This window comes from Epinephelus moara, chromosome 5 (genome assembly GCF_006386435.1).
Source record: "Epinephelus moara isolate mb chromosome 5, YSFRI_EMoa_1.0, whole genome shotgun sequence".
NCBI classification, from domain to species: Eukaryota; Metazoa; Chordata; class Actinopteri; order Perciformes; family Serranidae; genus Epinephelus; species Epinephelus moara.
In genome coordinates this window covers 28,226,650-28,238,439 of record NC_065510.1, presented here as the reverse complement: position 1 = coordinate 28,238,439, position 11,790 = coordinate 28,226,650, and the positions used below count along the sequence as shown (strand labels likewise).

Here is an 11,790-nt window from a genome sequence, read left to right as displayed (position 1 = left end):
CATCCTCCCATGACCCTCTACCACTGTGCCAAATTTCACATGGATTGACCAAGTCAGTGAGGAGAAAAACGTGGAACAGACACACAGACACACCCACAAACACACACACACACACAGAGACACACACACACACAGACACACCCACAGACAGAGTTTTCGTCATTATATAGATATATAGATAGATAACATTAAAACAGGATTATTGTGGAACTCAAAATGGTAACTGTACCTGCACATCACATGTAAGTGACATTAAGACACCAAAATATATCAGTATGCAATTCCTTAACTCTCATATTGGCTCTGTATATTACAACAGCATAATAGCAGTCTGAAATTCAGTCATGGCTTTTGGTTTTGGTGTTTCACCCCAAGATTTTCAGTGGCCCCATCCGGCCACCCCTGTGAAAAATGTGTGGGGGCGCCACCACTCAAACCATGACACTATTTTAATGCATGGTAGAGTTGTCTCTCTCTTAACGCTTAAAGCTAGACCGCCACATGTCTGCTCAAAGACTGTAGGTCAAAAGCTTAAGTTAAGTTTTCAGGTGACATATATTAAAGAAGTGTTGTGTCTGGCAGGTAATATTATCCCCGACCCCTCTGACACGTTACAGAATGAAGAATATCAGCTTTGACGTCGCACAGAAGATTAAGAGTCCCACAGGCTCGATTGAACAGACTGAGGAACTAGATGTGATTTGTAGCATTTGTAGTGTGGTAAAATATTATTTGTATTTTTGTCTTTATGTGTATTTATGTGAAACAGTTCAATGAGGAACTATTTGTCTCATAGCAATAAGGACTGACTGATGCAACAATAATAGTTTTAACCGTCAACAGGTTAAAAGTCGTTTAACTGAATGTTCCCACAGAAAAGCCGGCTCACATTTTTTCTCTGCTGAACACACGGACACACACAAAGTATGTGGCTAGACAGTGCACACAGCTGCACATGCATGCATGCACACACATGATGGTAAACTGCTGCAGGATACACCTGAGTGGGTGACCGGAGGAATCTAGACGGATGGAGTGAGCAGAAAAACCATGTAGTTGTTCAAGTTCTCGTTAATGTTCATGTTCTCGTTCTTGGTAACATATTTTTGGGTCCACTTTGCTCTCTCTTCCTGCTGCTGTGGTGCGGTGGAAGTTAAATAAAGTAGGCGTGGAGAGCTGATGGGAGGTGGTGAGTTGTTGCTACAGGATTGGTCCGAGGGTAACTTCTTTTTTTATTATTATGTATCTCGGGGCATTTCTCCTTTAGCTCACCTGCATCTCTAAACACTGGAAAGTGATTTTAACCACTTAAGGGTAAATCAGACCCTATTTGTTTGATTCAATAATAGAACTACTCCTCTCATAAGTACAAGGATGAATGAGTCGGTGGGTTCTTGTCATTGTGTGTAGGTGTTCTAATATTTCTACATGTTACTGTGTATCTTTTACGTTCATATTGTGCGGTTGTTTGGGTGTAACTTTTTGTGTGCTGCTGTTTTGGCCAGGTCTCCCTTGTAAAAGAGATTGTTGACCTCAATCTCATTGAGTAAACAGCTACAATCACACATTACATTACCTTACACATTCACTGTCTACGTACATACTGTGTGTTCTAATACCCATTTAGTACGCCAGAAAAAGATTTAGTATGTCCAAATACATAGTATTTCAAATGCAGAATGCCAAAAATACCAGGACGTCCTACTGCATCCAGTCACATTTTGCGGTATGCATGCCAGCATGCTTTTCTGGCATGTTTTCCTGACCCACAATCCTTTGCACAGTGGAAGAAACGTCACACTGACTGAGCCGCAGACAGACGACCGCTTGACAACTCGCTGACAGAAGCCCAGTGACGGATGACAGCTTGTAGACAGCTTGATAGAAGCCGCTTTGACAGATGACAGCCAATAAAGTCACTGATGATCAATCGGATAGTAATAATGGGAATGTTAATTGTTTATGGAAACAAAATAATGAATGATAAAGATAACCAACAACAAAAGTTCATGACTATGAAAATAAAACAGAAATGCTTTTATATAAGTTAAATGTTTTAAGTGTTTTAATATGTTAGAATCTACAACATAGGCAGTTATAATTTAAAAGTTAAAAATACATACATCACAAAGAAACAACAGCAGCTCTCGGGGTTGACCTCCATCTCTGGTGAGCTTGGCAAATGGCATTTTGTTTTATTTCCAAAGTTACAGATATATGAACAAGAGGGTCACAGTTCAGGGCACAATGTCATGATTAAGGACGCATTCACATTGGCGCTATTTGGTCGGCTTTAAACGAACCCTGGTCCGCTTCCATGGATAGTTCAGGTCATTTGAAGTGGTGTGAACATTCATTCGAACTCTGGTGCAGACCAAACGAGCGAACCCTGGTCCGCTTGAAAACTGGGGGTCTCGGTTCACTTGCAAGTGAACCCTGGTGTGGTTCACTTACAGTGCGAAAAGCAAACGGACTATCCAGCGAACCAAAGAGAGGAAGTGAACCAAATAGAGGAAGTGACATAGAACGCATTGCATTTTTGTGTTTTCGTGGTGACCAAACCGGCTGAAGGGGATGGATTTAAGTTTTCGGTCCTGGCCAATCGATGAGCCGGGTTTTCTTCTTCCTCATGCTTTTATTCTTCCTGGTCAGTGGTCGTTTCGGGCAATACCGCCCCCAAACGAGCAGCTGTTGTAAGTGCGTTACACTGTCCACACGGTTTGGTCCGCTTTAAAAAGTGCAGTGTGAAAGTGAACCGAACCAAATGAAGGTGTGAAATTTTTCGGCATTCCCCGTCCAATTGAACCGAGTCTCCTGGACTATCCTGGTGTGAATGCGCCCTAAGTAGTATGTCCTGAATTTGTGCGCACTGCATGCAACAGTACAGACTTTGTAAGGGCAGCTGCAGTACCTGCTAAAAGTACAAAGAAAAAGTTTGTGATATGGAACACAGCTATAGCCCTTTGTCTTGCATTACAATTAATTATTTACTCTTAACATATTATTCATTTATCTATTTGTAAAAGTGTGAACACTACTCCTCTTCATATTCACTTCAGTTTAATGTTAAGAAAACTTCTTGCAGGCACTGTATGTCCCTCTACACCCACTGTAACACCCTCATGTTCTCGTACTGCTACTGTCTGACTTTGTGTTTCTGTCCTGCACATTAAAAACATTTGTCTTTGACTTTCTGTGATTCAAGTGTACACTTGCCTCCAAATGCAGTTACTTTTATGAACAGTCAGCAGAAAAATGTTGCCACATCACAAACACTGTTTGCGCAAGCATGAGTACATAAAGGAGTGTTACAACACCTGAAATACCTCTAAGCAATGCAAACGCACCATAGACATCAGTGTGGCACTGAGAGGGCAGGCAGAGCGACATTTTTTTCTCCCATGATTAAGAGAACAAAAGATCTTTTCAACAATGAGCGAAAGAAGACGTCTAAAAGGATTAAAGTGAAATTGAGAAAGTTGTTTCACAAGCCACTATGTTTACCGTAGTGTTGAAAAGTGGTTAGGCCCGCAAAGCTCTGGGAAAAGAAAGTTAAAGCAGTAAAACTTATTATAAGTCAAAAGAATTAACTTAATGTATAGATCCTAGAGTAAAAACACATTGCTTAGATGAGATTAATGCAACAGTTGTTAATAAAAAAAAACCTTCGCCTTGGGCGAACTTGAACTTGTGTTGACCTGAGCAGACAGCAGACAGTTTGACATGTCATAGCAAGAAAAGCAGAGGTGTGAGAAGAAACATTAATCCTTGGGATTGCGTATGCTGTCTTACTGGAACACTTTATGGAACGGCGCCATTCTTAATTGATTACATCCTTGTTTCACCTCCTGGGACAGGTCAGAATGTCTTCTGTGGAAAAAAAGGTGTGTCCGATGGGACGCTATCTTGTTACCATCATCTTGGTAACGTGATGTGTTTTTTTCCTCATTTGTGGGAGCACATATTAAGCAGGTGGTCTAGGGATCTTCTCTTATACATTTTGAGCCACAAACACTTCATTTTCTGCATTCTGGTGATATTTTATGCACTAATTTGTTCCTTTTCTGCCTCGACATGGTGGAAATATCATAGTAATTTCTTGTTTGAACCATGCACAGTTGCATCTTCTTTCCATTTAACAGCAGATTGCAACCATTGCCTGTGAGGTTGCATTCTGCCGCTATCATCTACTTTACTGGAGGCATTGTTGTGTCTACGAGTCACGTTCTAGCAGTTTGTCAAAGAAAAAGTCCTCTGCTACTTTCATGTTTTTATTGTTGGGGACAAATGCACATGTTCTAAATGTTGAGGGAAATGCGTCCCCTGCATGCCATCATCATGTCACGAGCATCTGACTTGACTCCTCTCCCCATCCAAAATACTTTTGCTCCTATGAATAATGATAGTAATTCAATATTTTATCTTTGCTACTGGATTTGCCTCTTTGTGATCACAACTTAGTATTTTAGGTGTTAATCTTAAGAAACAACACTGTCTGAAATTTGAGAAATCTAGGACCTAATAATTTTTGCTACCTGACATCTGTCACAGGAGTGAAATATGTGTTAGGTGCCTCTATGTTGTTGTTTTTTACCTCATATGAAGTTTAAGGGAACAGGCTGAGGGAAATTCTTCAGATGCGTTCAAACTGTCCGTCATCCCCTCCTCAGGCCTCACCCTGCTTATCAGTGTGACTACCAACTGAGGAGCTGTGAAATGACAATAGAGGTAGTCAGTTGGCTATGTTGATGACAGAGACAGGAAGGTGATCATTTTTTACTGACATGGGGGTGTGCTTCTTTTATGTGCAGGCTACAGCTATAATTAAACCCAATACAACCCTCTGGCACATTTTTGCTAAGTTGGCTTTAAGAAGTTGTTTGGGATTATTACAGGTTGTTTTCACATTATTTCCAATGTTACACTAGATGAAATGACGGTCTGTGACAGCGGGTGAGTGTAGTTTCACCAGAGAAACAAGTTTGGTGTCAGTAACTCATCCAGTATGTCCATACATAATTAGAGAGGAAACAAACTGAACAAAGAAAAGTAATTTTCCTGTTCTATCTATTCAATCTCAGTGTCTCATCCTGCAGTCAAATAATCAGATAACTGCAGTGGTGAAAGAAGTGCTCAGATCTTTTACTCAGGTAAAAGTAGCAATACTTCAGTGTAAAAATACTCTGTTACACGTAAAAGTCCTGCATTCAAAATGTTACTTAAGTAAAAGTACAACCGTATTAGCATCAAATGTACCTATGCCCCAAAAGTAAAAGTACCAACTGTGCAGAATGGCCTATATTACATTACTAGATAATAATTATTGATGCATTACTGAGCACAGCTCTTTAATGTTGCAGGTAAAGGAAGGGTTCATTCAAACAACTTTTCTTCTGCCAGGTAGCTTAATCCAGTGGTTCCCAACTGGTGGGTCGCGGTCTAAAATTGGGTCACGGGCCCAATCTGAATGGACCACAAGTGACTCACCTACTATTTTCAGAAACATGTTTTAGTGCACTGTTTAGCTGGAAAATGAGAACGTTTGTGACCTGGCCTCCCTGTTGGAAATATTTGACCAAAGCACCAAGCACCTACCAGCCAGACAAACTTTTGAATTTTTGATTCATATTTAACCAGCGTTGCCTAGTTTGACAGTTTGATTGCAGTTCATAAGCAGTGGTTGACATGATTGACAGCTGCATTAGAGACTCCCAGCTCTAATTGTTTTCGTTTACATGCTGTAGGCCATCAGAAGCACCAAAAGGCAATAGAGTAGGTAGTGGAATGTGCTTTTTCTTATCGAATTATCTATTCAGTGCTATGTGGATATAGTGACAGTTTCAGCAAATATGAAAACAGCTATTTTTTCTAAATGTTACCAATAACAGCTTTAAGTGCATTTACAAAGAATAGGTGTGAGTAGGATGATGTTGGTACTGTAATATTCTGCTGTTCATTCTAACACGATCTTTGTGCTCAGCTTTTTCTGTTTGACATGACAAGTGTAGATGGCAGAGCATGTTTGAACATAACATATATGTTTGACTTTGCTCAGTTTTTGTCCAAGGATTACCATCACAGCATGAAAGCACAGTATGATTAATTTAAGTTCATGGCTGATATGTTTTGACACATACTGAAGCAGAACAGCAGGGGTACTCAACCTGCTTTGTCAGAGGGCCCCTTTTGCAAAATGACAGGAAGCCAGTAACCACTTACTAAACAAACATTAACTAACTAACAGTATATGAACTGCCTGTTTTCGACATTTCAAAGTTTGCTGTCCTCACTCATCTTTGTCAGGTCAAGTGTACACAAGGGGTGTTTCTTGGATCAGGGACATTTGGGGATTAGCTCAGGGTCTGGGGTCAGGGGGATCCTCTGAATAGAGCTCGTTCTTTTTTAAACTAGCTCTATTTTGCTGCTTTTGGCACCTTATTCACAACTAAAGTACAAAAAACATCCCAGTGTGAATCAATTTATTTTCATTGTTACTTACAAAAACACCCAGCACCTTATCATGGACCATATTTGGCCCCCAGGCCTTAAGTTGAGTATCACTGCAGTACAGTGTGTCCTGCTTGCTTTCTTTTCTCTTGCCCTTGTGGTTAGTTTAAGTACCTTCTTATAAGACTATGTTGGCTGGATGTTGGTTCTGTAATACTTGAATAAAAATATAAGTACCTTCATTAATGAAGTTATATTGTCTATATCTTAATCATCACAATCTTGTCACAGTCAACATCTTGCCTAGACACTGATGTGACAAAAATAACTTTGGCCATCTCAGAAGTGCCTTGCCCCCAACATTTGGCCCCAAGTTTCACTGAGGTGACATTGTCGCTGGTATGTGCAAATTCTGTCACTGCTGTGAATGAATATTTTACAAGATAGTTACACATAGCAGCTTCTTTTATAGGAATGCATTATTTGAATGTATATGTGTCTGCCTCTCCAAACCTGACATCAAAAGAAGGAAGGCTCTAATTACAAACTGCCAGTGGTTCAAGACTCCGGATAAAGTGAACAGAGCAGTATTCGAGGAATGCCCTTCCATTGAGAAACGATAAAATGTGGAATCACGGGTTCAACCTGAAGTAAGGTGGATGATACCCTACCCACCAGTCACCACACCCACGCTGATGAAGAGATTGCATGGAGGAGTAGGGGGTTAGTCTGTGAGCCGCATTCTTCCCTTTCAACTACCCCTGCTAGCCCTTCCCACTTTGCAGCTTGTGACAGCTATATAACCAAGGAGACCAAAGTGATGCTTTCAACTGCAGATCATCTCCAGTGATCCCACCTGAGCCAGATTCAGACCTTCCAGCATGTCTCTCAGCACCAGATCCTACGGCCAGAGGACCATGAGCGTCTACGGTGGAGCAGGAGGCCGCGGCACCCGTATCTCCTCATCCCAGCAGAGCTACGGTTCATCCTCCGGGGGCTTCAACCTGGCCGATGGCCTGGACCTCCACGTCGGGGCCAACGAGAAGGCCACAATGCAGAATCTGAATGACCGCCTGGCCTCCTACCTGGACAAGGTGCGCACCCTGGAGAAGGAGAACGACCGCCTGGACAAACAGATCAGAGAGTGGTACCAGAGTAGGACCGTCATCTGCCACGACTACACCAGCTACCTCGCCATCATTGACGACCTGAAGGACAAGGTAAGAGACAGGAGATGTGTGTGTGATTTTGTGTTATCTTTTTCTTTTCATCTTTCACTGCAAGTGCATTGGGAAGATGTAGCAATCTGTTGGTATGTGCAGTATGTGGGCAGTTGACAGTTGACATTTGAGTTAGAGAGCCAACAAGCCCATCCTCGGCAAAGTGTATAAGTAGGTTATCTGATCAGGAAGCACATAACACAAACAGAAAACAGTTCGGAAGTATTTTTCACACCAGATTCATTCCAACAGTGCGTCACATCCTGCCAACAGTGTTCAGTGTCTTAACAAAAGCATGCAGTGTAGGTTTACAGTGGAGTCCAACGGATGTAGTCAAAAGTTCATATTATCAGCCAGTAATTTTTAGATTACATAGATTTTACAAAGGCTGCATATGTATTTCTTCTTGATTTAATCAACAATAAATGTTTCATATATAATTTTATTTACTTACATTTTAATATTTAAGTTTTGTGTCACATTCCAACTCTATAAGAACCAAATTTTTAATGGATCCCTTTGTAGAAATTGAATTTCAACCGAAAGATAAATCAGAATACTGAGTAAGTATTTTTTTAAAGCCTCAGATAGCAGTTTCAATGTTGGTCTCAAAAATCCTATATTTGCTTGTGTAAAGCAAAGCAGTATGAATCATGAGCTTGATTGTACTCCTTTTGACTTGTTTCCCTGTTTTTGTTCTCCTCAGATTCGCATTGCCTCCAGGCTCAATGCCAAGACAATCCTGGACATTGACAACGCAAAACTGGCTGCTGATGACTTTAAGATGAAGTGAGTGTTTTCCCCTGCCCTTCTCTACAATGCCACACAAGTGAAACTTCACGTGCGCATCAAAGCGTGAACTCGTGAACCCACTAAATCCTCTCTGACCTCCTGTGTGCTATCCTCCTCATCAGGTATGAGAACGAGCTGGCCATGAGGATGACTGTGGAGGCAGACATCAACGGGCTGAAGAAGGTGCTGGATGAGATGAACCTGGCTAAAATGGATCTGGAGACTCAGTATGAGTCCCTGAAGGACGAGCTCATCATGCTCAAGAGGAATCATGAAGAGGTGAGTGTGTATAGATGAGGGAGCAGCAGTGCACCCATTTTAACCAATCCAAGATTTGTTGATGGCAGTTTTGCAAGCAGCAAAACTGATGAGTTTACATCCGTCACCACCCTTGAAACATTCCTGCACACAAGCCAACACCCTCTCTGTGTATGCACAAATCCTGAAAGCGAGTTAGCACACTGGTGATTGATTAAACTCATCATTATCCATCTTCTCAGCAGCTGCCAAACACAAGCAGCTATTCACTGTAAGGAAAAGTTGTCACCATTTTTTATAGCCATCTATTGTGGCCTGAGCTGCTCAGAGTTTGCACAAGTGACCTCTGTCTTGCCTCTGATAATACTGAGGAAGTCCCATGTTGGTTTAATGTTTTTACAAAGAGGTCTGCCGCCTTCTTCTTTTGTCCCAACGTGGCCCCTCTTCCCTCTGCAAACTTCCTTGTATTCTCTTCTTCCATTAGCTCATTACTACTGTTTGTCTCTCTCTCTCCCTCACACACACACACACACACACACACAAAGTTAACACCGGATACTCTTGTTTTAATAAACAAAAACATGTGAATTATTTGAAGTTATTACCACGGCTGACTGAGGTGTTGACCTTTGACCTCTGCAGGAGTTGGCTCTGCTGAGGAGTCAGATGGGCGGCCAGGTCAACGTGGCCGTGGATGCTTCTCCCTCTACAGACCTCAACCAGGTTATGTCCGAGATCAGGGAACACTACGAGGGCGTGATCGGCAAGAACCGCAAGGACCTTGACATGTGGTACCAGAACAAGGTGAGAAGTTACAGCTGCTCAAAACACAGACACCTCGACAACCTTTAAAGAGTCAACTTGAGCTTATTTATCTTAGTAGTATGTGAGTTATCTACCACAGTTGTTGGGTAAAACAATTCATGTTTGTTTCTCTGATCTTTCCAGATGGCAGCAGTCGAGCAGGAAGTGATCACACACACAGAAACTCTGGTGACGTCCCGGTCAGAGATTAAGGACTTGAAGAGCATGCTACAGAGGCTACAGATTGACCTGCAGTCCAATCTGAGCATGGTATGTCAACATATAGCGGATGTGACATTGTGCACTATGATGCTACTATACATTGGAACAACACTGCAGATGTTTAAGGAAATGCTTATTAGCTTTCTGTCAGTAAATACAAAGTTTCATCCAGCAGCAGGTTAGCTTAGCTTAGCTGTGAGATTGAAGGCAGTAACTAGAGTCTGCAAGGTGTCGCTTTTACACTGACACTAAACTTACATGGTGTAATGTGATTTGTTGGCTTTAAAGATGCTGGTAGACAGATTTTGTTACCTTCACACTGAGCCAGCTGTGTCCCCAATTACAGTCTTAATGCTAAGCTATAAGCAAACTAGCTGCATGCTCCATACTTAGCGTGTAGATATGTTAGTGGTGTCAATTTCTTGTCCAACTCTTGGCAAGAAAGCAAATAAGAGTAATTCCAAAGTACGCAGAACCACACGATGCTAGTTACACACTTAGCCAACAAATTTTTACCAGCATCAAGTCTGAATTTTAATGATTGACGGCTAACTCACTTAACAACTTTCCTCTCCAACAACAGAAAGCATCCCTGGAGGGCACCCTGGCAGAAACTCAATCGCGCTACGCTGCACAGCTAGCAGGCCTGCAGAACATGGTCACAAGCCTGGAGGCTCAGCTGTCTCAGCTCCACGCCAACATCGCCAGCAACAAGCAGGAGTACGACATGCTGCTCGACCTGAAGACCCGGCTGGAGCTGGAGATCGCAGAGTACAGGAGGTTGCTGGATGGCGAGGATGAGAGGTGAGATGTGGTGACAGAGAGGAAAAAAAGACTGGACGGGGGAATTATAAATTGTTGAGAAAAAATATTCACTCCAGTTAAAACTGTTTAATTACAATGTAGATATGTTCTCGACTAATGTTTTCTTCTTTCTTTATCTCTCCATCTCCAGTTCAAAACAAGGTAAGCAATTATTCACATTCATATAATTCACATTTTATCAATAAAGTGCTGCTTGATGATTTGCTTGATGATTTGTTCACAATTGTTGTGTCTTTTCCACAGTGGTCACAAAGGTCATCACAGTGGTGCAGACAGTTGTGGACGGAAGGGTGGTCGAGAGCAGCAAGACCGTTGATGTGGACGTGGATGAGATTGAGTCATGAATTGGAGGCAAAAATAAATAAAGATCATGCAGTTGAATTAAATATTCTTGTGTGTTTTTTTCTATTTTATAATGACCAGAATATCCCACATTTCTATTGTTGTCCCTCACTGATATATAATGAATGTTTTTGTCCAGTAGGCTACGTATCAGACAGGCTATGGCTGCAGATAGCTTGGACTTTCTCATTCATGTGTTCTTAAAGCTGCTTTAATCCAGACGTTTACTTTAATAATGGATCAGATATGTTGTAAGACTGGGATCACTCATAGTAACAAACCAACAGAGAGTTATTATTCTGCATCTTTAAGGGGCTATTTTTTAGGCTTGTTTAGCTCATTGTTCTATGACTTGCTGTGTGTTTTTGTAGCAGACATGTCCATATAGATTCACTACACGTTACCTATTACCCAACACCAAATAGCAGTCAAATTTACAAAAAACTCAACAACAGTACAGTGCTAGTACAAGATTAGCCACTAGCTGGTTAAGAAATTCTAACATTTAAGACCCAAACATTTCTCCAAGGTTGGTGGAGACCAAACCAGAGCTAAAAGGCCAATTGATATTGGTCTTACATTAATGCCGTGGCTAAGGCAACAATAGGATTATAATGATGTTCTTTTCTCTAACAGCTGTGCCAACTACTGTATTGGGACAATATGCCTGATAATTTGAGAGATCTTTGCCCAGTGTTGTAGTCAAGACCACCTAAACTGAGACCCAGTCATGACCAAGACCAAAGTGTTAGAGTCAAGACCAAGACCCTAAGGGGTTAAGTCAAAACCAAGAGCAGACCAGAACAAGTTCCACACTGCAGGATACATATACGGTAAAATGTGGAATATGCAAACCATGCACTCCTCAAATTGAGCATAG

At 41.5% G+C, this 11,790-nt stretch overlaps 1 protein-coding gene across 1 annotated transcript; it reads left to right on the top strand.

Annotated features, from left to right (window-relative positions):
- The first annotated feature begins 7,256 nt into the window (after positions 1–7,256).
- krt98 (keratin 98) lies at positions 7,257–10,954 on the top strand. Its single transcript, XM_050045450.1, has 7 exons — positions 7,257–7,667; positions 8,374–8,456; positions 8,582–8,738; positions 9,360–9,521; positions 9,666–9,791; positions 10,327–10,547; positions 10,699–10,954. Exons 1-7 carry the CDS (start codon positions 7,329–7,331, stop codon positions 10,733–10,735), a joined length of 1,125 nt encoding a protein of 374 aa, XP_049901407.1. The 5' UTR covers positions 7,257–7,328; the 3' UTR covers positions 10,736–10,954.
- The last annotated feature ends 836 nt before the right edge of the window (positions 10,955–11,790 follow it).